At 42.7% G+C, this 24,938-nt stretch overlaps 1 protein-coding gene, 1 non-coding gene and 1 pseudogene across 4 annotated transcripts; 1 reads left to right on the top strand and 2 right to left on the bottom strand.

Moving 5' to 3' along the window:
- TATDN2 (TatD DNase domain containing 2) lies at window positions 1–24,276 on the top strand. 3 transcript variants are annotated; one of them, XR_002782859.1, is made up of 9 exons: window positions 66–647; window positions 776–1,183; window positions 9,942–10,436; window positions 15,062–15,940; window positions 19,746–19,873; window positions 21,399–21,582; window positions 21,783–21,880; window positions 22,005–22,180; window positions 22,339–24,276. XR_002782859.1 is itself a non-coding variant. In XM_023536855.1 (8 exons), the coding sequence occupies exons 2-7, from the start codon at window positions 782–784 to the stop codon at window positions 22,143–22,145; spliced, it is 2,229 nt and encodes a 742-aa protein (XP_023392623.1). In that variant the 5' UTR covers window positions 1–21; window positions 776–781; the 3' UTR covers window positions 22,146–22,180; window positions 22,339–24,276. The 3 variants fall into 3 exon arrangements, 2 of the variants coding, with proteins under 2 accessions (XP_023392623.1, XP_011368869.1); XM_023536855.1 differs by lacking the exons at window positions 66–647; window positions 21,783–21,880 and adding an exon at window positions 1–21; XM_011370567.2 differs by lacking the exon at window positions 21,783–21,880 and having other exon boundaries at window positions 68–647.
- Window positions 5,598–5,716, bottom strand: LOC111745978. Its single transcript, XR_002782868.1, has one exon. It is a non-coding gene; the product is annotated as a 5S ribosomal RNA (ribosomal RNA).
- LOC111745999 lies at window positions 13,407–13,524 on the bottom strand (annotated as a pseudogene).
- Window positions 24,277–24,938: the final 662 nt, after the last annotated feature.

Raw genomic sequence — 24,938 nt, 5'->3', positions numbered from 1 at the left:
CGGGAGGCGGGCGCTGCGGAGGCCAGTGTGGTCGGCTCTCGGGCGGAATCCGGGCAGGGGCCGCAAGACTAGGGCGGGTGGCGAGCGGGCGGCCGGGGCGGGACGTCCGGGCCGTGGGGGCAGCGGGACCGACTTCTGGGCCGCGGCGCAGGGACGGCAGGGCGTCCAGGGGGTGTTCTCAGGTGGCGGACCCGGGCGCCGCAGGCTCCTGAGGGGCGGCTCGGGCCTTTTCCGGCCCGGGCTGGTCGGCGGGGCCGCGGGAGCAGGGCGGGCTGCGCGCTGGTGCGGCCCTGCGGCCCGCCATCGGTGTTCCGGGCCCCAGGGCCGCGCGCCCGCCCTAGGACTGTGGGTACGGCCGCCATATGTGGACCTTAAAACGCCTTGTAGCCTTTTGAAGCGCTTTGACATCTCGGAAGGGCTTTGTATTGCAAACTAAATCGAAGCGCTTTGTAGTCCCGGAAGCGCTTTGACATCTCCGAAGTAGCGCTGTGCAAACTGAAGCGATTGGTAATCGCGGAAGCACGTTGTGGGCTTGGAAACCGAACCGAAGCCTTTAGTAAATTTTGCAGCTTTTTGACTTTTCCGAAGCGCTTTGGCATCCCTGAAACCTAGAGAACTGTGATGGGCAGTGGAAAGAAAGGGGAAAGGTCAGTAAGGCCAGCCCCTGGCTCTGACCTTCTGGTTTGCCCTCGTCCAGGGATCCCGGGATGGCGGGATTCTGAGGGGAATATAGGAGTGATGGTGTTGGAATCAGGCCCTCTTCTTTACCTTGCAGGTGCCCATGGCGTCGGAGCGGCACAAGGTCAAGCACCATTGGAGCAGCACTTCGGAAGGGTGTTCCCGCAAGCGCAGCTGCCTCCGGGAGCCCAGTGATGTGGCCCCCTCCAGACGGTCAGCTCGTAGCTCTTCGTCGCGTTCTGGAGGGGCCAGCAGCCCCAAGCGTCTGAAAGCCCAGAAGGAGGACGATGTGGCCTGCTCACCTAGGTTGTCTTGGGACTCATCCCGCCGCAGAAATTCCTCCTCTTCCTCCCATTCCTCAGGCCCAAGTGTGGACAGTGCTGCCTCCAAAGGCTGCCTGATTCGGAGCACTGGACAGTTCCTTTCGTCAGGGGGATCCCCTCTGCGCCCTGCCAACTCCTCTCTAGAAGAAATGGCTTCTCTAGAGGAAGCCTGCAGCCTTAAGGTAGGCGGCTGCAACACCTTGCAAGCGGTGAAGCCCATTCCACGTGACTTGAGATGTTGAGGATGGGAAATTTTGGTGAAAGGAGACTTAAAAAAAGCTCATGTCCTTTGGGTCTCTGGGGTCTTCACAGAGATCTACTTCGTGTAACTATGGAAGACCGAGTAGTTGGTGGGGGGATGGCCTAAAGTACCCTAGAGGTAGTTTTCAAACCTGGCAGCACTTTGCAACTATTTGGAAAGCTTTAAAATACTGTGCCTGCCTCTCACCCTGATTTAACTGAGCCAGAGTGTGGTCTGGGCTTCCACATTTTAAAATGCTCCTCAGGTAATTGTAATGTGCACCCAGATTGGAGAATCGCTGCAGTAGAAGGTGGAGTGCATGCTCAAGACACAGATGTATGTATTTTGTTGTAAATTTAAGGGATTTATGTTGTATTTTGAACCACTCTGAATCACAGAACCAGAGAATAAGAATTTGGTTTTGGGTGTGACTTCACCAAAGTTAGGGTTTCTAGCATGTTGGAGTTCTGGTTGGTGGGGCAGGATAGTTTCTCAGGTTAAACATTTAATTCTCCCAGTGGGACACACAGGAGGGTTTCTCAGTATTTGCAAGTGAACTGAGGAGTGCTTCACAGATGGGGTTCATTTTATCCACTCATTCATCTTAATTAACCTTTTTTTAAAAAGGAGTAATACAGCTTTGCGTGTATGAAAATTGAGCGTCAGTCTGTTGGAAATAGAAGCAAATACAATCAGTCTCTTGTAGTTTGCTATTTTTCCATTAGAGAGAGTAGAGCGAGCACTAGCTAATGTCACTGGCCATACTGTGTAAGCTTCATCCACTCATTCAATCAGGTTTTGAACAAATATTTATTGAGGGCTTAGTTTGTGCCAGGCAGTGTTCTAGTTGCTTGGGATTCTTCAATAACAAAACAAAGATCACTGCCCTCTTAAGGGTTCGCATTGTAGGTTTTGGAGCTTTGGGTCTTAAAAGGTGAGTTCTGCATGTCTAGGAGTGGAGGAAAAGTCTCTATTTGGAGGAGATGGGCTGTCCCTAGAAAAGCTATTTTACAAAAGCAATAAAAACAAGGCCCCAGGGAAAAGTAGGTTTGTCCTTAAGTCTTTGCTCAGTGGTTTCTTATGTAGAACTGAGAAATGAGGCTGTTTTTACGGGTTTATTTTTGGGAACTCTTGGGCGAATGCCCCAGGTGATTTCACTGTAGACCTCGAAGAACCCTTGTATGGGCATTTGGAATTTTATTATTTTTTTTTTACTTTAACAGTAAATTGAAAAGCTTTTTCTTTGGCATAAGAATACTAAATATGACTCAGATGTAAATAAGGTAAATATGGGGCTTTGCTCATGCAATTTAATCTTGTCATTAATCCTTGATATAAGTTCAGTGGATTTGGGTGCAGTGTAAAATAATGTCAGTTCATTAACTTTATCTGTAATTGCCATTGAAGTTAGAGTGAAGCCTGGTATAAGGAGGGGCTTAGTCTTTCTGGTGTGCTGCTTCCCAGGCTCAGGTTGTCCTGCAGACCCGGAACTCAAGATTTAGGGTGTGGCCTCTAAGTCATGTGGGTCTTATCCTGGTATGGACTCATCTTGCCTCATTTAGCTCTAAGGGGCCTGTTTTGCCAAAATCAATTTAATGGTTAACCATAGAGCAATGAGTATTCAGGGCCTGTATCAGAAGTCTTTGGGTTCATCATTGCATTGTTTTCTTTCAGTCAATGAGCATGTGAGGATTATTGTGTGCCAAGCATTCTGTTGGGTTTTGGAGTTATGAGATGGCTTCTGAGGAGCACGGTCTGGTGAAAGGGTTGGAGAAGTCATGATACTTTCTCACAATGTATGGTAGAGCAAAGAGCCCAGAATGGAGGCTAGAGAACTAGAAAGGGAGCAGATTGCTGCAGAGTTTTATTTGCCAAACAAATTTAGATTTTATTCTAAGCCATTAGAGAGTTTATACAGGACTCTACACAGAGGAAAGGCAGGTTTGCATTTTTGAAAGATAACTCATGTTGAGTGAAGTTAGAATATGAGAATGTTGATATTATCAATCCCAATGTCCATCTCTAGCACTGCTAAGAGGTTTCCCTCGAGTGTATTAGTTTGAAAATAAGGTATACAGTATTTAACTCATTTTGATGACTTATAAAATGCCTCTTATCTTCTCCTCAGTTTATATATACCTCCTCCTTGCTTTCTCTGCAGTCATGTGTGAACTCGTTTATCTAGTAAGTCCTAAGTCTTGTCAGCAAGCAGAGCTGAGGGGCACTCACAAAAATGACATGTTCTCCTGTAGGTCCTTCCATAGTCCCCTCACCACGATCCTACCTACCTACCTACCCGCTCTTTTGCATTTGTTCTGTGATCTTTGAGGGATACACACTTGGCTTTGTATGTGGTCACCCCTCCCGCCTCAGCACAGAGATTTCTGTGCCAGGTCAGAATATTCAGGGGGAAGAGATTTGTCTTAGTTCGTTTTGGCTGCTGTAATAACTACCACAGTCTGAGTAGCTTATAAATAACAGAAATTTATTTCTCACAGTTCTGGAGGCTTGAAGTCTGAGATCTTGGTGCCAGCATGGTCAGGTGAGGGCTTCTCATTGTGTTCTCACATGGCAGAAGAGGTCAAGGGAGCTCTCTTGGTGCCTCTTTTATAAGAACACTCATCCCATTTATAATGGCTCTACTTTCATGACCTGATCACTTCCCAAAGGCTCCACCTAATGTCATCACTTTGAGGGTTGGATTTCAACATGAATTTTTGGGGGACACATTCAGACTATAGCTAGACTGGGCATTTTGGAATTACTAGAGATTCCTGCTGGCCATCCTCACATTGTTTTTTCCTTAACATCTTTGAGACGTTTTCTCAAATTCTAATGGTAGCTGATGGTCTTTATTTACAGAGGTTAAATGTGTCTATTACGAGCACCTTCACCTACTTTATATTTAATCTTTATTGTGACATGTAAATTTTTATATTCATTATAGAGAAGGAACAGTGGGAGGGAAAATTTTAGCATTTATGATGTGATAGACCTTGATCAAATATGATTCTCAATATTTGACCTATAGACTTTCATATAACCTTCAGTCTTGTGAATTAGGTAGTATTATTTTTGCATATCAGTTAACAAATATTTATATATCGATTAACAAATCTTTGAGCACCTACTTTTTTGTAGGCACTGGGAAAATGAGACTCATAGAGGTTAAATAACTTCACCAAGGCCATGCAGCTTGTATATGCCAGAGCAGTGATGTAATCTAGATCAGTCTGACTTCAAAGCCAGGGTTCTTTCACTGCTGCCCTATGGAGCACTTGCTCTGTCCTGACCCAGCACTAGATGTGTGGGATGGAGAGATGAAGAAGGCAAGATTCTTTCCTTGAGCTCTCTGCAGGGTGACAGCCCATTGTGTATCTTTACTCTTGAATGCTAGAACTTTCACGTGTGATCCTGTTTCCTGCATCTTCCCTCAGCAGGTGTCCAGATCTTGGGCTAGATGTGCAAAGAATAAGGCATTGGTTGACAGACTAAAAAATCATTTATTGCGGTGAATGAGTATTGTAACCTCGATATTTGAAGTACCAAGGGTCAGAGGAATGAGTGGCAAACCATAGACAAGTCCTCACAGAAGAGATGCCTTTGGGATTCTGGGGGACAAGGAGGAAGAAAGGACATTTCAGGCAACAGGAACAATGTGTGTCCAAAAAATGTCAGGAAATATTGCTGTTTTGAAGTGCTTGGGATGCTACAAGTTCCTATGGGTCCTCCTTCCTCTCTTCTCTAGCACCTTCCTTCATTTCCTGGACACCTGGGTATGTGGAGAAGGGTAGGAGATGATGCTGGAAAGGAAGGTTGGGGGCCAGCCTGGAAAAGACTTCTAATGTCATACTAAGGAGTTTGAGATGTATTCTGTAGGCAAATGCAGAGCCATTGGAGAGTTTTATACAGAGGTGTGACATTGCCAGATTTTAGAACTCTTTCTGGTTCACTGTAGAGAAAGGATGGGAGGGAAAAGGCAGGGAGCTAATTAGGAACTATTCAGGCTGGTGTTGATGAGAGCTGGAATGACATCTCCACTTACTTGATCTTTCCCTTCTGCCTTCAGAGGTACGCAATTCACTAAGCAGTACTGCCAGGAAAAACTAGATCTCTGCTTTTTGAGGCCAGGTCGTTTGTTTCTGCTTTCGTATATTCTGCCTAATATTTCCTTAATAACCTATTCGCTGTTGAAACTCTTCTTTGGTGACCTGGATCCACCTTAGGTCCTCATGGTCTTTGACATCTCAGCCTTTGATAGTGTTTCTTTTTTTTTCAGGCGAGCAACCCTTGGTTGACCTCACAGATTGCAAAGACCTTGTCAATTTACAATCTCTTATTTTTTAATTTTTTTTCGCCTACAGCACCTGGTCTTCCTAGGTGGTCTCCCATCCAAGTACTAACCAGGCCTAACCCTGCTTAGCTTCCAAGATCAGATGGGATCGGGCTTGTTCAGGGTAGCATAGCTGTAGACTGATAGTGTTTCTTAACTTCCATATTTTCGCTTTTCTCCCTTGGTTTCCAGGGTGTTCAGGGAAATTTGAATTTAAATCCTGGTTCTGCCACTTACAATCCATGTGGCAGTTTCTCTTTCTGTAAAGAGGGGTGACAGCTGTGGCAGCTCTATAAATCGTAAGTCCCTGTGAAAATATAAGGTATATTGTTATATTCCTAACCTTTTTCCTCCCCCAAGTATAGTCCTGGTCTTCTCTACCAGGGTTTGTAAATTGGTGGTCTATAGGCTGATGTGGGCTGCTAGTATTTACATTTTTAGAAAGTTTACATTGAAAGTATAAGCCTCTAGTCCAGAGCTTTGCCTTGAACTCAGACTTGAATGAACTCCTCCCGTTTCCCACTTTCTACTCTGTTCCTGTTTTATTTTTTACCCTGCTACTTTTCACTCTCTCAACATATATACTGCTTTTCCTCTGGTTTTCCCTTCTCTCACCAACTAAAATATAAACTCCAAAAGACATGGCATTTTTGTATGTTTTATTGAATGCTAAACTCCATTGCCTGCTGGCACATAAGATGGGCTCAACAAATACTTGCTGACTGGATGAAAAATGCATTAAATTTGAGAGTTCTTGTTTAACTTGAAAAATCAGAATTTATAACTCTGGGTCTGTACTCTCAACCTGCTTGAGGTGAGGAGCTGTGGCCATTCAGAAGTACAGGAGCTCCTCAGTTTGCTGTAGACCATACTTTCTTATGTTGTTTTATACCTAATTTGAGGGAGCAAGAGATGGACATGTGTTCCCACAGGCAGAGGTGGGAAGTCAAAGAAGGGATGTAGGGCTTTAAAGCATAAAATGAGAATGAAGCAGGGGAAATAAGATATGGCATTTACAGTATATAAGAGGGTGTGATGGGCCAAGAATGGCAGGTGGTTGATGACAGTCAGAGAAGTGAGTAGTGGAGAAGTGGGCTGGGAAGTTGTGGCTGTGTCTTGTCAGGTTGGCCCAGAGAGACTTCAAGTTTATTTTTAATATTTATTAGATTTTCTTAAATATAGAAAGGTATAAAAACAAAAATGGCCCATGATCATTCCCAAATAATTCCTGTAAACATTTTTTAAATTTATTTCTCAATTACAGTTGACATATATTAGTTTCAGATGTACAACATAATGATTAGCCATTTATGTAACTTACAAAGTGATCACTCCCATAAATCTAGTACCCATATGACATCATACATAGTTATTGACTGTGTTACCTAAGCTGTACTTTACATCCCTATGACTCTTGTAACTAGCTATTTGTACTTAATTCCCTTTTTTCACTCATCCCTCCACACCCTCCCATCTGGCAACCATCAAAATGTTCTTTGTATCTATGAATTTGTTTCTGTTTTGCTTGTTCATTTATTTTGTTTTTTTAGTTTCTACATAACTGTGTTTGTTTCTATGTATTATGTAGGGTAGCTATGTCTCCTAGTCTTAGTAGAGTGGCATTATGTAATAGGTGTCCTGTGGAGCCTAGGGACGCAGTCTCCCTGGTCACCTGAGCCAGGTGCTCCAGGTATATCTCTTCTGTGGGTTGTGCCTCCTGTTGTAGTTGAGCCTTGATTGCTGTTGCCATGTCAACAGTAGGGCTTTACTGTCAAGCTGATTGTGAGAACTGGCCGTGACAACAGTGGAGGAGGTGTTGTGTAGGGGCTGACCCTACAGGGCAGGATTCACTTTAGCAGGGGCTCTGGTGCAGGCCAAGGTCAGCCGCTGCTTGTGCACTGCCTGGGGCCACTTGGTATGAGCTACAAAGTGATTGCAGATGGTTGCCACTTGTGCTAGGCTTGGAGGTGCCTGGGAGAAGCTAAGCTGTGAACTGAGGCCGGCTGCTGCTAGGGCCTGGCTTAGCAAGAGGTATGGGGCACACCAAGGGCAGATGCTGCTTGTTTGGGGTTTGTGAGCCTTTGAGAGATTTTATGAAAGTCCTCAGCATGAGCCAAGACAGGCCATTTGTATGCAAAAGCCACTGAAAGTGACTTGAGTGGGCCCAAAAGTTGGTTGGGGCAGGGTCTCAGGGAATCACTAGGGCAGGGCAATAGGTGTTAGCTAGGTTAATGGAGACTCAGATATGCTGCTCACTTTCCTGTGCAGGCTGATTACCGGGAGGGCTTAACAGAGGAACAATGGCTTCTGCCAGCATTTTTGTCTGGGAGAAAGGTGTCCCTCTAGCCCTCGCCCTGAAGCTGAACAGTTCAGTTCCTCTCTGTAGGTCCTTGGCACCTTTCAAGCTGCTGCCCTAGTGCTAAATCTCTGAGTGAGTGAGTTCGTCAGCAAGTCCCTGTGTGGGCCCTTTAAAAGGAATGCCTGGGACTTCAGCTGCCCTGTGTCTCAGCCACAATCCCCACTGGATTTTACAGCCAAAAGTTATGGAGACTTCTCTCCCCATCACTGGAACCCCAGGCTGGAGAGATAGGTGTGGGGCAGGGAGCCTCGTGTGGGGCTAGAACTCCTCACTTCTCTGGGAGACCTCCACAGCTGAGATGTTCTCCCAATTTTTAACTACCACATATGATGTGGGACCAGCCCGTTCCCCATCTCTGCCCCTCCTACCAGTCCTATGTGGCTTCTTCTGTGTATCCTTAGTTATAAGACTTCTAGACTTCAGGTGATTCTTAATGATAGTTGTCTTGTAGTTATAATTTTTATGTGGTTGTGAGAGGAAGTGAGCACAGCATTTACCTACTCTACCATCTTGACCAGAAGCCAGCTTTTTTAAAAAAAGTCTAACATGTTAGAAAATTCAGAAATTCAAAGTAAAAGTCACCTTTCCTGTCCATGTCTCCAGTGTTAATAGTTGATAACTAATTTGAGTACTTCTAGGAAGAAAAAATTATACCTATACTACTTTCTAGATTTATATTTTTTGAAAGGCTTAATGATTTTTTTTTTTTAACATACAGAGATGTTATGTGCTTCTTTGGAAAAAAAATCAAATAATACAAGAAGTGTATAAAATAAGAGCCTAAGCCCCTTTTCTTTTTCCCCCTGATCCCCAAAGATATCCATTAGAAATAGTTTGTTTTTCAGACTTTGTTTGAAAATATATACATGTAAGGCATTTTGGGCATTTCAAACATGAAAATTACAATGTACTCTTTAGCTACTTTTTACTTTTACTGTGTTGCATTGACATCAGAGTTCCCTCATTCTTTTTAAAAGCTGTATCATATTTGTTTAACCAGTCCCTTATTGATGGACATCTCTTAGAATAGATTGTGTTTTTCTTCAGTAGAGGAAAGGATTAGCAAGCTTAGTGTGGAGTTCCTTTCTGTAATTGTATGTACATTTGAGAGGAAGTTAATACAGATGAATTAGAGATACAAGTTGTAGAGGCTGTAGAATCCCTTGGGGTGATGGTAAATCCAGCTTGGGTATTTGGAGTTCACTGCTTTTGGGATGGATCTGGGGGAAGATTTATGGAGCATTATTATACCAGGCTGGGATTAGACTGGATCTGAATTTCACAGCAAATTAATATTGTAAGCAAATAATCTAGCTTATTCCCTGTGGACTCCTGGAATGAGTGGGTAGAGAAGGGAAAAGCAGAAAGGGACCGAGACTTCACCCAAATTTCTGAGGAGATTTGGGGTCAAGGGGTAGTTAGGATCTCTTGATTGACCCTGGTGCATTCTCTGGGAGACAAAGCATCTTATAACACTAAGATTTTGATTTGGGCAAAGGAGTTAGAAAACTTCAAGGAGGCTCGGAGTTTAATGGGAAGCACACTGCCCTCAAGAGTCAGTAGATTGGTGTCTCCTCACAAGGCCCTTGGGTTTCCCTGACTCTTAGCTGTGGGATAGGGTTAGCTGGTTTCTAGGGACCCTCCCAGTACTAAAATGGTGAGCTTCTATTTTGCCTGTGTGTGTTCTGAAGTACGTGGTAGTCCTTGCCCTCAAGGAACTTTTAGACTTATGTTAGTAGACAGTTGATCTGTCAGCTCATTCCTTCCCACTGCAGTATGAGGATATTATCTCATGAGCATGAGAAGGTGAATATTAAGAAATGGCAGCAGTTCAGCCCTTCCTACAGTGGCACCTCTCAGTGGGTGGGATGTAAACTACCACCCAGAGAATCTTTGTCTTTGCCACTACCACACTGCCTTTTATTGGTGGAGCCCCTACTGATTTCTGATTTGCCAAGTGCTTCATGCGTGAAGTTGCCCTTTTATGATCTCTGGTTTTTCTTCCAGGTTGATTCCAAAGATAGTTCTCGTAATTCCATGAACTCTGAGTTTGCAGCTGAAGCTGGCGGTCAAAATGATACAATCGAAGAACCAAACAAGGTTCAGAAAAGGAAGAGGGATAGACTTCGAGATCAAGGCTCTACAATGATCTATTTGAAGGCTATCCAGGGTATCTTGGGAAAGTCAATGCCAAAAAGGAAGGGAGAAGCTGTCACTAGGGCAAAACCAAACACAGGAGAGCGTCCTAGCCGCGGAGAAGGCCCAGCCAGAAGCGTTACTGTGTCTGCTCCTCCAAAAGAGAAAGAGTCAGCCCCAGAGGTCATAGCAAAGGAGGAAAAGGCTGTGCTGGAGAAGAGCAACTTCTGCAACAGGAGAGTGGTGATAGACCCTCAGGAGAAACCCAGCGAGGAGCCACTTGGTGACCGAAGGACAGTCATTGACAAGTGCTCTCCAACCCTAGTATTTTTGGATGACTCCGACTCTCATTTAGAAAGCCAAAAGGTGAGTTGAGCTCATGCCAACCATGGGGTTTTTAGTGCTCTTGATTAAATGTAGTATTTGGACTTTCTAGTTTGATCCTAAGTGTTACTCATTAAAAGTAGTAATTTACTTACCTAGGACTCTAGGAAAAAATTGATGGTTCTCTTCTAACATACTTTTCAGAGTTATTAAGAAACTTCAATTCAGTGCTATCTTTTTTCTAGGATCTATATGTTTGTTAGGATATGGGTTTGCTTGCCATATAAAAGCCAAAGTAACAGTGACTTACAGAAAATAGAAGTTTGGTTTAGGAAGATGGCTTTCCAGTGTCAGGGACCCTGATGCCTTCTCTCTTGATGGTCTGCTGCCCCTCAACAGTTTCCATGTTGTGGTGTGAGATGGTTACCCTGATAGGAGTCACTACATTCCACTAATAGTCTAGCCAGTAGGAAGAGGAGAAGAGAAGGGGAAAGTACACTTCCTCTCTTTTAAAAGCTTGGTTTAGAAGTTGTCCACATGGTATCTGCTCATATCTATTGACAAGAATCTAGAAACCTGGCCAACACCTAGCTGTGAGAGAGTCTGGAAAATTAACTTCCATCTGGGCAGACTTAGACACCGAGGTTAACTTCTATTGCTATAGAAGAAGGAGAAAATGATATTGGAGGAAAAGTAGTAATTTTTAACATAACTTACAATTGGTGAGACGGAGGGCACCATTCCTCTGTTCTACTCATCTCTGTTCATCCTTTACTATTTCTCCTCAGAGGCAGCCCTTTCATCTTGTTTAGCTCTTCTAGTACTTACGTCCATATTTCTAAGTAATTTTGTACTGTTTATTGATTTTTCAATTCTAGACATCTGCGGACTACTAAAGAAGATGAGAATTTATTTTCCTACACTTAAGCAGCACCATGAACATATTCCTTCCTTCCTGCAGCTCCCTGAGTTATTGGAGTATAATTTTTGACTAAATCTAAGACTTATTATTATGTTCATAGCTGAGTCACATAATGTACTCTGGTTACGTTTCCTTTCTTATAAAAGTTTATTTTCCTTGGTGTTCATCAGTACCTTGTTTTTTTCTTTTAGTTTTCTCTGTACCTATCACTAATTCATCCGCAAACTGCTGGTGCCATAAAATTCTTTTCAGTATTCAAAATAAGTAATCTGTCCCATTTTTTCCCTTGGAGGTGTGCCTCCCTTAATTGTTTCCTTAGGATTCCTTTTTTCTCGATTTTTTTCATCTCTGCTTTCTTTATGATTATATAGGGTGAGTATATTAATAATACATACTTTTTTTTTTTCATTTTGACATACTTAATTTCTAAGAACACTGGTTTAGTTTTTTGAGTATTCTTTTCTTAGAACATCCTGCCTTTGTTTTGAGGTTAAAATACCTTCTCTTATCTCTCTGAGAATATTAATTATAGGTTTGTTTTGAAGTTTTCTTCTGCTTTCTACACTGCTTTTTCTCTGAGTTTCCTTCTGGCTCTTTTTATTTTTTTCTCTAAATATTTTGGTTTCTTTTGTGATAGGGCTTTTCCTCACATGTCTTGGCTATCTGTTCATATTTGAAGATGAAGCGTTAAAAAGCCAGTTGGAAGTTCAGAGTACATAGATAAGCTCATGAACTGCTGACTTCAACATAGGGCAGTGACTTTGGATAACTTTTTGGGCTCTCAGTTGGATCTGTAGCTTAATCCTCAGAGGCCGCTCAGTGTCCCCTGAGAGAAATCTCCCTAGGAGGCACTGGTGTCTGGGAGTCAGGTTGAGGGAGGTGCCTAAGCTCTCACTGTCCAACATGTGATTGCCCCTCCACTTGACTATGCGTCCATTGTCTCTGATTGTTCCACAGCCTTCCTGGTTTAACTTTTCCAGGCATGAACCTTAAGTCTTTTGCTGAATGGAGAAAGGGCTCCCACAGGATGGGAGCAGGGAATTGGAGATCTAAACTCACAGTCTTCCAACTCATTTTATTATTGTTATCTCCACCTTCACCTTCATTTTGAGATCTAGTACCTCCAATTCCTGAGTCCTTCTGGGGTTCTGTAGTGTGATTCAGCCTGTTTCTGGGTTTTTCTCACTATAGTCTTAGATTTTTGGCCATCTGTGATCTGCTTATCTAATAACTGTTTATTTATCTGCTTTCTAGCATCTAATTTTTATTTAATTTGCTCTGCTGTTTATTCTATATGCTTTCTCTTTGTAGGTTCATGCCTTTTCAGGTCCATTTCCAAAGAGTTTTTTTGACAGGAAAGACAAACCACATATGCTTTATTTAATTGTAAATTCCAAGAACAGTAGAGTTTATGAACTACCCTTTACTAAATTTATAATGGCTATGTTTCTGTTTAATGTAGGTCATCATCTTGTTTGGTTACCTTGAATTCCATTGCATGGATGACCTTTCTACACTTATATACCAAAACTTCAGTTTGACAGACTAGATACTTAGATTGTCTCTGTTAAGTATATATTTGGAGGCAGCATGATATGGTAAGGATATGAGTGTTGGGATCAAACAGATAGGGTTCAAATCCTGGCTCTGCCACCTGAACTATGATCGTGAGAAAGTCATTTAACCTCTTCGAGCCCCAGTTTATTCCTCTGTGTAAAAAGGCAGGGTTCAGCAAACTATTTAAGTGAATTGCTTGACTGTTTGGATAAAACTTTATTTATACCAACAGGCAGTGCATTAGATTTGGCTTGTGAGCTACAGTTTACTGAACCCTGAATTAACACATGAAAACACTTGGCTCAGTGCCTAGTGTATAGGGCTCTCAATAACTGTTACTTTAAATTTTATTATATGGACTTGAACCTAAGGCAGAATATAGGTAATCTCCATTTTCCCAGAAAAAAAAATCCAGAAACTTTTTCTTGGCCAACTTGACTACATAAAGCCTTTCAAAGATTTAGATGACATAATCATAAGTCTATTTATGCTATATGTATTTCTACTTAAACGTGCGGTTTTTTTTTTTTTAATGCCTACAGCACCTGGTATTCCTAGGTGGTCTCCCATCTAAGTACTAACCAGGCCTGACCCTGCTTAGCTTCTGAGATCAGACAGATCGGGCATGTTCAGGGTGTCATGGCCGTAGACCTACACGTGCATTTTTCAAATCACTTTTTCCCCCACCGCCATTTTTCCCACTCTCACATTTCATTAGATAATTTGATTAAACCTTTCACATTTGTCTTGGACGTGGTCAAAATTACAGGGAGACTTGAATACAGATTCTTTGGCCTCGCTCTGGACTTACTGACTCACAATATCTCAGGGTTGGGTAGACCTTAAAAAGCTGTGTTTTTAAAAAGTTCTCTACTGGTTCTGATGTGAAGCTGAGTTCATGAACCATTGCACCATTTATTCTACAAATTAATTCAAGTGTTTATGAGCATTCACTATATGCCAGACACTGTTCTAGGTGTTTGGGAGACATCAGTGAAGAAAATAAAAATTCCTGACCTTGTGGAATTTATGTTCTAGCAGTGCTAACTTGATTTAATGCAACGTATAGTTGTTCCAGTTACTATGGCACCTAGTAGTGTAAAATCACCATTTTATTTTGTTCTCAGTTTTGTGAGTCAGGAATTCAGAAATGTCTAAACTGGGCAGGTCTTGCTTTGGGGGGGCTCTCATTTAATTCTATTCAGATATCAGGGGGGCTGCAATCTGACAGCTCAGCAAGGCTGGATGTTCAAGATGTTTGTTCACTCATACCCCAGGCAGTTGATGCTGGCACCTACACGTGACCTCTCTAGCATGTGGTCTTGGGCGACTTCTTATATGTGATTGGCTTCCTTCAGAGGAGCAAGCTCAGAGAACCAGGGGAAGCTACAAGGCTGTTCTGATCTAGCCTTGGAAGTTGTATAGTATCACTACTGTATTCTCTTGGTTACAGGTAAGTCACTAGGCAGGCTCAGGTTCAAGGGGAGGGGTCACAAACCCTACCTTTCAATGGGGAGTAGTGTCAGAGAAATTGCAGACATATCTTAAGACTACCACAACCGTGTGTGGTTTTGCATTTCAAATGTTTTAGAGACAAGATACCTGGCACTGCTCTTCTCCAAAATCTCCAATACACAGTGTATTTTAAGGTAGCAGTCCTCAACATTTTTGGCACCAGGGACCAGTGCTCCTATGAGAATCTAATGCCTGATGATCTGAGGTAGAGCTGAGGCTGTGATGCTAGTGCTAGGGAGCAGCTGCAAATACAGATGAAGCTTTACTTGTTTGCCTGCCACTCACCTCCTGCTTTGTGGCCCAGTTCCTAGTAGGTCATTGACTTGTACTCTTCTTCCCGGGTCTGTGGCCCAGGGGTTGGAGACTCCTGTTCTAGAGAGCAGTTTCTCAAGAGGGATCATTCAGAAAAAGAGTACAGGTATAGCATCCTCTTTAGGGATGGCATGAGTTTATTCCCTGAACCTGATTTGACTGTTCATAGTTGTAGCCTGGCTCACTTTCTGGAAATTATAAGGAAACCAGGTTACAAAGAGAGCCAGTGAGCCAGTACAAAACCTTCACCGTGGCCGCAATACAAGCTCTAGAACTTAAGCTCTAAGTTCTGCACATGACTGAGTATGGGAAGCTGTCTTTACACAGGAAGGCTAACCCTTCGTTTTTTTTTTTTCTTCAGCCTAAAGAAAGAGAGGTGGTGATAGAGCACACCTCTTCGGGAAGTGACTGGTCCGATGTGGATGATGTCTCCACAGTCAGATTCTCTCAGGAGGAGCCTGTTTCGCTGAAACTCTCAGCAGTTCCAGAGCCTTCTGCCTTCCCCACTGACTATGTCATGTACTCGGCTCATTTGTACAGTAGCCCTTGGCGTGACTATGCTAGCTATTGGACCAGCAGTGCCAAGCCTTCAGGCTACCCCTCCATGGGCAGCAGCAGTAATGACACATTGCAGGCTAGTAGGAGCAGTCGGGGCCTCCAGAGTAATTATTCCTCCAATTCAAGAGTGAGCTCCCAAGACACCTCCAGAGACCTGGAGGCAACAGAAGAAGGAACCTCCCCAAATTCTCGTTCATTTCATTTCTCCAGAAGCTTGGAAGAAGTCAAGGAGAAAAGAACATTCCAGGAGGAGACACCACCCCGTTCTTGTGAAGGACGTGCATCTAGCTCCCTGCCAAGGAACCATCGGGAGCCAAGCCTAGAGGAGGGTTTCATTGATACCCATTGTCACTTGGACATGCTCTATTCCAAGTTGTCTTTTAAAGGGACCTTTAGCAAATTCAGAAAAATTTATAGCAGCTCCTTCCCTAAGGAATTTCAGGGCTGCATCTCTGACTTCTGTGATCCTAGGACACTGACAGATTGTCTCTGGGAGGAGCTATTGAAAGAAGATCTGGTATGGGGGGCCTTTGGCTGTCATCCTCATTTTGCACGTTATTACAGTGAGAGTCAAGAAAGAAATCTTTTACAAGCCTTAAGGCACCCCAAGGCTGTGGCATTTGGGGAAATGGGCCTGGATTACTCTTACAAGTGCACCACGCCTGTCCCAGAACAGCACAAGGTAATGAGGTTCTCTTTAGCTTGCTTAGTTTTAATTCCTGTTGTTGAAATCTAACAATAAGGGTTTCTCTACTTTTGGAACTAAAGAATTTAGAAACCCTAAAAATTTAATTGCTTTTATCCAGACTATCCAGATGTCATTTTTTAAAATTCTTTACAAGCTATTTCTTTCAGTTTTATTATGTAAGAGATGAGGGATAAACACTTTGTTACTTCTTATGGCTGATGAAGTCTCAAAACATTTCCTTCTTTCTTTGGAAGCAACAAACTTTGTGTTAGTTTAATAATATATTTTTATTCTGATTTTAAAGTCAAATATGCCTATTGCAGAATATTTGGAAAATACAGAAAGGTATAAAGAAGATAATTTCTCATTTCATCACAAATAACAACTATTACCATCTTAATATTTTCTCTCCCAATATGTTTTGAGTATGGAGATTTGGCAGAGTAGGAGTAGTTGTAGCGTTTTAATGGAAGTTTCTGATTCAGGGAGGAACAGGACAAGAAGAAAGACCCTCCTACTCCATCACTATCCACATTGCCAGGTTGAATTTGTTGTATGCTGTGTTCCTTTTGATACCTGTTAGGTCTGGGTCTGAATGCTCAGTATGCTCCAAACTTTAGTGAGCATGTCTGTGGATTTCAGCCGGGCAGAATTTGGGATGCCAGCATTTCCATAAGAAACGTCAGATGTTCAGATGTTTCCAAAGAATCATCTTTTAGATGTTTGCTAGGACCTGTTAATGTTACTAAATTAAGAACAGGATGATTATGATTTTGACTTGAAGATCTACATCAGATGGGTGAGATTTTATTTGTATGAATGTTTTCAGTTTTTGACTTTAACGAGTTTCTAGTATAAATAGTATTTCTATTCAGAATTAGGTATGTCTTGTACATTCAGACAACCTCTTGCCTATCCAAAGTTCCTTTTCATTACCAACATTAGGAAGCTTACAATTTCTGACAAGGTGGTAATTTATTAGCCAAATACAAATAGAAAAATAGCTAAATCTGAAGAAAGAAAAACATTGATTTTTGAGAGACAAATATTTAATATTCTGCTTTCCAAACTGGTTTCTATGGCTCAGGGCAGGTGTGGTATGGAAAGAGGAACAGTTCAGAAATGTGTACACTAAGGTGGTTAGAAGGTGGGAGAGGAGTATTACATTTAATTGTATAGCTCATGTTTAGTGAATGCCTCCTGTGTGCCAGGAAATGTTAAGTATTTCACAGTAACTTCCTTTTATTAAATCATCATGGTATCAGATCTGCATATAGAGGTACCTAGGACATTCCATACAACAGAGTGAACTTGAAGTTATAGCATAGGTGATAAATAGAATCTTGTGGGTATCATTTAGCTCAGTGAAGTGGGATTCGAGACTAGAAAATGGCAATTCAGAGGAAATAAACTGCTGGCAGGGGGAGGGCAGAGCTGCATGTACAGAAGAGGAAAATATTATTGTAGAACACTGGAGACTTCCAGGCTGGACAGAGGAAGTGGATGCCATGGTGTTGATGTAAATCTAAACTTGGGCACCAAAACGAGAAGTGATGGCTAGCAACTGCCCTAGCTAAATGTCTGCATTGAGTTGTATTGCCTAAAAGCAGAGTGGTTGGCAGGTTCTTGATGTGTCCTGCTGAATATTTTATCTGCGAAGGGAAGAAGAAAAGCATATGGAAGGACGGTATCTGGCCAAGTGAGAAGGTGTCAGCCCTAGCTTGTTATAAGAGGGAGCTTGGTCTTTGTTACCTAATATTTTCTGGAAGGATTGAAAAATAGAGAAAAGCAAAAGAAATGGGTGGGGGGAGGAATCAGTAGTTATCACGCTACTCAGAGCACACCACTGTTAACTTTTCCTTATCTATGTGCTCTTAAATTTAACTGTTTACCTTCCTATTTAATTCCTAAGAGGGACTGTTTGTGAGTTTCACACTTCCGGTATGATTATCAGAATCACTTGGTTTCTGGAGTTCCAAAGCCAGGGTGAATAGACTATCCTTCCCCACCTGGGCTGGCTGAACGAGGCTGCTTCTGTCTATTTGTATTTCACTGGAATTAATTATTGAAGTAATAAGTATGCAAGAGTTGCCTGGGGCCATACTCAGGAGACTGATTAACTCTGGCATCCCTGAAAATAATGGATCAGTGGGGAACTCGAGCTTATGCTGGCAGAAGAGAGCAATTATGCTGGGTAAATAATTTATCTGCACTTCATTCACTCCTGTTCTTTTTCCTGGTGAGGACAAATGCTCTAGATAGTCCAATCCAGCCACAAGTTTCTGTATGCTAACAGTTCTAACATCTTGATATTTTTGAGATCCAGATGTGTTTTACAAGACATGTTTTTGATGTTATTGTCCCCTTGGAGAATTGCAAGAGACAGTTGGTGGCACGTCTCGCAAGCACCTGTCAGAGAATCAAGGAAATGTGTTTTATATCTACATGCTTTTTAAAAAAGAAATTAGGAAATTAAAAAAATAATTTTGAATGATTTTTCCACTTGTGGAAATGTTCCTGTTTCAATTAAATGTATTTTGAAAAAAATATGTTTTTTAACAGCTGTGTAATATTCCACCCTAAGGCTGTAGTAGTTTAACTATCCTAAGGAATAATTTTTCGGAAGCAGGACTTAAACGGAATTAGAATCTCTTGCAACTTCCTACCTCTGTAGGGGTCCAAGGAGGGCAGGTGTGTTGGGAAGGGTATCCAGCCAGCTGTGGATATTGGAATTAGCCTGTCTTTAAAGCCCCTGCCATGCATTCTATGATTTTGGTTCTTAAGGTAATTTTCCTTAGTTGAAAACCCAAGTTAAATAAGAGTTATATCAGAATTGGTACTGGCTCAGTGCTACTGTTTTGAGAAGAGGTAGCACAAGTGTTAGACTTGAAAATGTCTTTCTCAGGTGAATATCACCTGACTCAAATTACCAAAAGCATCTTACATGTTGTAAAAATAAAAAATGAATTATATTCCACAATTGAAACTACTACTCATGGAAACATTAAGTATAAGATGAAGTAACTTGTTTATAATGAATTAATGTTTTTGTTCTTTGTTCTAAACCTGAACTTGTTAGAGGAAAAAATAAATTCTGTTTTTTAATTTAAATAATTAGAAATATGTGTACTTTACTAATGAATATTTAAAAATGGCTAGTGTTAAAAAAATATAGTATATCTTTAGGTATTCACCTAGATGAATATCTGATTTTGGTTGGGTAAAGAAAATATGTCTAGTATTTGTTCTTTCAACAAATATTTGAGCACCTTCTGAAAGCCAGGCATTGTGCATATGTTTGCAACTCTTTGCATAGGAAAAGGTGTGGAAGGTAGTTACCTCTTGGGAGTAGAGGTGGGGATGATGAGGAGAGGAACATTTAACTTGTATTTTATGTTCCTGAGCGCTGCTCTGCCCCGCTCCTGCAACCCCAAACAAGCATAGCGTAGTGGTTGCTATGTGGACTACCTGGGTTCAAATGTGAATGATGACACTAGAGCTTCCCAGCTGCAAGTTACTTAACTCGGAGGCTCAGTTTCTTCAGCTGCACAGTGAGCTAAGATCGGTATCTCAGGTACTTGTGAGGATTACAAGTTATAATGCACCTAAAGTGCTTTGAGCACTACCTGGCTTTGTAGTAAGACGTAGTAAGCCTTAGCTATTATTGTACCATTATACAGTATAGTTTAAAAATACAGAATGAGAGACAGTGGGGCTGCCCATTGTATTGGCTGTTTTGGGGGCACACACTTCTGAAGTGGCCCTAACCTGCAGGTGTTGTTACTTTGTTTTCTCCCAGGTATTTGAGAGACAGCTGCAGCTGGCCGTGTCTCTAAAGAAGCCCTTGGTGATTCACTGCCGAGAAGCTGATGAAGATCTGCTAAGCATCATGAAAAAATTTGTGCCCTCAGACTACAAGATCCATAGGTTAGGAGACTGGAGCTTCGGCGGCAAAATGAAATGAATGCTTCCCTCTGTCTAAGATGTTATTTGGAAAAACAAAAACTTAGTAGTAGAGCATGGATAATATTATGTATTTATGTAGTATTTTTTTAAAGATTAAGTAGTAGGTTGAACCATATGAAATTTCTGATATTTGACCATTTTTTACTTACAAAATGGCAACTTCATATGGTTTGAGTTAATACCCTAAATCACCAATGAGCAAGAAGTAGGATTTCAAGTCCCCTGTCCTGGGTGGCATGCTAAAATAGAGTCTCAGTTCTCAGAAATTAGGACTGTTGATCTTAGGAGAGGCTGCTATAGAGTCCAATGACTTAGCACTTAGAGAACATTCCAGGGCACTTGAAAAGAAATTTTTGAATTTGAAAGGTCATTAAAGTTCAGGATGTGTTTTATCTGAAAGGTAACTAGGAGTTCAGTTCAGTTTGGTAAACACTCTGATTTCCTGCCATTTGCCTGTCCTGGGCTTGGCTTGGGGGCAACCTGGAGGAGCTATGGGAGACAGATGAGCCATCTGGTGACTTTCATTGAGAGCATGGGGGCTGAGGTGGGCATAAGGTGCTGTGAGAGCCAGAGGAGGGGCCATTAGCTAAGCCTGGCTAGAAAGGGGTCAGGAAGTGATGCCTGGGCTGGCTCTTTCAAGATGGGTAAGATGTGTTAACTGAGAAAATGGAATCTAGAACCCAAAACAGGTCTTGACAGGTGGCAGAAGGCGGATGGGGCTGTCAGTCCTCTAGGCCCACTGTCTTTTGGGTACCCAAGCAGAGCGAAGCCTATGACTGTTAATAGCATACACCACAGATGAAGCATAGTCACTTGGCCCTTTTGGGTGGGTGGGTGGGTGAGTTGGTTGGTTGGTTTTTCATTGCTTTATTTTGGGCTGCCTTCAAAAGAATTCTAATGGGTGGTACATAGATGGGGGCTAAGATGGTGCAGTGAGGGCTTGTGGGTGGAGAAAGCCCTGCATTTTCAAATTGGTTAACTATATATATATATATTGTTATATATATATATAACAATATCTAAGAGCATGGACAGCCATCGAATTAGAATAAAATTCACTTCCCGATATTTTTATTTTTTCCTTCGAGTTCATTTCACTACATGGATGTAATTTTTATCTACTGTAGTTTTAATCTTAGAAGGGCCACAGCTTTTAATCTTCTCTTTCCATATTATAAGCATACCCTATCCCTGTACTGTTGGTGTATATTCTTTGTGGTGATTACTTCAAGTGCCTCTATAGTATTATGCAGTGTATTGGGTTGATTGGTGAGCATCACTAACCAAGAGACATCTTGGGTCTCACTGTGTCGGAGCCAGCTCTTGTCTGTGTTTACTGTGGAGTCCTTCCCTTGGATGCAGTCTTTCCATTTCTGGAAATTTATCCACAGAAAATAATTTAAAAGGGATAATATGTCTAGTGGGAATTGGGGGGCTGCTGCAGAGGGAATTTTGAGAGAGTGCTGATCTGGAATTCTCCTCCCAGGCATTGCTTCACTGGCAGCTACCCAGTCATCGAGCCCCTGCTGAAGCACTTTCCTAACATGTCTGTGGGCTTCACTGCAGTCCTGACTTACTCCTCCGCCTGGGAGGCCCGGGAAGCTCTGAAACAGATCCCGCTGGAGAGAATCATCGTAGAAACTGATGCCCCCTACTTCCTTCCTCGACAGGTAGGAGTGTCTTCAGGCTGAGTTGAGGCACTGAGGAGAGAGGGTGGTAGGTGGGTGGTCACCCTTACAAGGTTGGCAGGGCCAGAGCCCCAGTGACTTTCAGGTCCCACCCTTGGCTATGTAGATGTCTCCTTGTTGTTGATCTGCAGAACCAAAAGTCTAGGGGGCTGAGAAGCTGAAGGGTAACCACTCTCTTCCAGGCAGTGCAAAGCCCTACCCTGTAGAGGGTAGTCCAAGGAAGCGTGGGACCCTGCTCACCCAGAGCCCCCCATGACTAGGACTCTCCCTGCACCTGCAGGTAAAGGGGTCTCTACAGGGTAGCCCCAAAGAGGTCCTTACTGGGGAAGGGCCGGGGAGGGAATTCTGTGTAATGACTGTACACAGAAGGCACAGCGATGTTCTGAATGCTTGATGTCTTCCAGGTTCCCAAAAGCCTTTGCCAGTATGCCCACCCAGGCCTGGCTTTGCATACAGTTCGAGAGATTGCCAGGGTCAAAGATCAGCCGCTCTCCCGCACCTTGGCTACTCTGCGTGAGAACACCAGTCGCCTCTACAATCTTTAAGCAGAGAGGGTGCAGTCAGGAGTCTCCCATAGAAGGTTGTAAAACTCATGTTTATGTTTTCTAAAAATCAGGACAAAAATGTCTTTTGCTATATTTTCTTAATATAGAGAGTATAAACATAGGGTGACCATTAAGCCTATTTTGTCTTGAGCGAACTTGGTTTGGAACCTTTTTCCTTTTCTCTACCCTCCAGGATGACCAGTGGCCTGACAGAACATAGACTGGGTTTCGCCTCTGGCTGAGTCCCAGGACAAGGGTGTGTTTGGAGAGCCCATTGGAATGGAGAAAACCAGGACCAGAGATAGGATGTTTCCCTTGAAACCTCGTCATAAGGCTTCTTTCTGCTTCTGGCTGGTGGGTGGGTGGATGGGGTGCAGTAGAGCAAGGTGAGGGGTGGTGGTTTGCCTCCCAGCCACAATGCTCCAGGGCAGTCAGGGAAGAAGAAAGAGGTTGGTAGAAGGGCGCAACAAGTTTGCCAATCCAAATTACTCTTCTGGGCAGCCTGTGTGTTTGAGCAGTCTGTGAATAAAGTTACCCTCCTACTTGTCTAAGCACATATCAATGTGTAATTTGGTTCCTGGTTCTTAGTTCTAAAAATGAACTCCCAAGGGGAATCTCTTGTGGAGGACCTTCACTGGAGACCTGTCTTTAGAGGTTTATTTTCCTGCTACCAGTGATGTCATCCCCCGTCCTTCTCCAGATAACTTCATATTGGCTCTTGCTGTATCAACTCTGCATTGGCACAGGTGGAAGGACCTCAGCTGCTGGTCTCGCTGGTTCCACTGTCATCATTTCAGGGGCCCCTAATTGTCCAGGGAAAGTCCTGGCTAATGGAAATCCAGATAGATTGGGGGACTCAAGGAAGAGGACTCCTTGAGGAAGAGGACCCCAAAGAAGGTGTTCCCACTTATTGATGCCCCCAGGGCTGCAGAGTGTTAAACTGATAAGGATGTAGTTTGCAGCAGAAGTTACCTGCTTGTCTGCTGTTGGGATTCCAGCTGCCTTTTGTTCCATATTTGCCCCCTTTTCCTGGAACGCTGGACCAGAAATACTCCTGTTTCATCACATGTGATAGCCCCTCTTGTGCCCCACCCAGGTTGAGAGGTAAACCAGTTTAATTCTCCAAAGCCCTGATGAGGCCAGTCAGCCATGTTCTATTTCCTATTCCGAATAAGCAAGCCTGGTGTCTGTAAGGCTCTCAGTCCCATTCATGGGGACATCTCCTTTGCCTTTGCTTCCTCTATGTCCTTTCTCCATGTTCAAAGTTAGAGGCTCTCCTTTGACTTTGAGCAGCTGGGTCATCTCAAGTCTTGAGCTGTGTTCTGTTCTGTGCTGGTGCCTTGTAAAGGTATATTCATTACAGGCCCTGGAAGGTTATAATAGTCAAGGATTAAGTGTGAAGACATTCTATACTTTGTCCAAAAGGATCCTTTACCCCAGTCTCTTGCAGTGAGACACGCCACCCTGAGTCCCTTGTGTGTTTCTCGGAGGCCAGTAGCTTAAATTGTAAAATTCATCACTTAGCTGAGTTTCTTTAGGTCGTTTTGGAAGGCACATTTGAGCCTTGTAAGTTAAAAGGAAATGACTTAACATTTTTTGTGCCTGGTATTTCTGTCTTGCCCTTGTACACGTTCTGGGCTGGGAAGTAGGGCTTAATTCACTGTTGATGTTCTGTGGATTAGCTGTGTGTTGTCTGTGCCTCAAATTTGGCAGTGTGAGGAATTGGGCTTGTTCTCCTGCTTGGAAGATTTGGGGGACTGCTAAGTATTTCAGAGTGCTTTATTGTCACCCAAATATACTGCAGCATATCCATCTCCTTCACAACAAGCCCTAAAAGTCACTACTGCCTACATGGGAAACCAACTAGTCCTGCATTAGGGGATTAAAAGTGGTGACTAAATGGATGTCTCCAAGCCTGTGCAGCCTTTCTGCCAAGGTAAAGCACAAGGTGCTATATACTTTTATTTCTAGGATTTAGGATTATCATTTCTACATTGGGGGCGTGAAAGCTGGTTGGCAATGTTTTTGATTTTGGATTGGTGACTTGGTTGTTTTTGCTGTGCTGCTGGAATGCCTCTGTACTACCCCCACCTCTGGCCATCAGCTTCTGAAAATAAAGGATGGACTCTCAGCCAACTACATGCTCTCCACGTTTGTTTAGAATTCTCAGAGTGAAAACCATGGTTCAGTTGTTGGCCGGCTTTGTAACCTGAGAATCCCAAAGGTCTCGAGACATTCTCACTAGTATTCATTTGTCTCTCTGCAAAATTATACTGGAAAAAGACATGGTACATTCTTAGAAGTTCTGCTACCTTTGAGCATTAACTTTCATTTTACTGCCTGAGAACTCAGATGTACTGCTGCTGCTTCCTTTGAAAAGTACATAGATAACCCTTTTTTCCACCTCCCAGAGCAATGCAATAGAAGGAAGAAGAATCAAGTACACAGGTGTGGAGTTGATGCATCTGTTCTACTGTGGGCGTTGGACTGTGAACTGATTCCTCTGGGTTAACTTTGGAGAAAATTGTTTCATTACTTGCAGTTAGTCCTTTAATTTTGTACTAATGTATTTTTGAACACATGTGCACAAGTCAAAAGTAATCTGTCAAAATGAAGGCTAAACAAATTTGAGAATGCTAAACAAATTTGAAATCTCTTGCTGCCTAATCTGTGAGATACAGTCACTGACTATGCATTTTTAGTATATTCCTTCACTTTGGCTCAGTTCCTTCTCAGTTGAACGCACAGTTGACTGTGTCTGTTTGTGGCTGAAATTCTTCTCTTGGCCTTTCT

This window comes from Pteropus vampyrus, unplaced genomic scaffold (assembly GCF_000151845.1).
Source record: "Pteropus vampyrus isolate Shadow unplaced genomic scaffold, Pvam_2.0 Scaffold171, whole genome shotgun sequence".
In the NCBI taxonomy this organism is placed as follows: domain Eukaryota; kingdom Metazoa; phylum Chordata; class Mammalia; order Chiroptera; family Pteropodidae; genus Pteropus; species Pteropus vampyrus.
Note: the sequence above shows the minus strand (reverse complement) of the source record. Positions and strands in the feature narration are given on the sequence as shown.

Excerpts from the sequence above, each read along its gene's own strand:
- TATDN2 (XM_023536855.1), top strand. The coding sequence starts at position 782 with ATGGCGTCGGAGCGGCACAAGGTCAAGCACCATTGGAGCAGCACTTCG. Across the intron at positions 10,437-15,061 it reads CTCATTTAGAAAGCCAAAAG|CCTAAAGAAAGAGAGGTGGT; the intron begins GTGAGTTGAGCT and ends TTTTTTCTTCAG. Across the intron at positions 19,874-21,398 it reads TCAGACTACAAGATCCATAG|GCATTGCTTCACTGGCAGCT; the intron begins GTTAGGAGACTG and ends TTCTCCTCCCAG.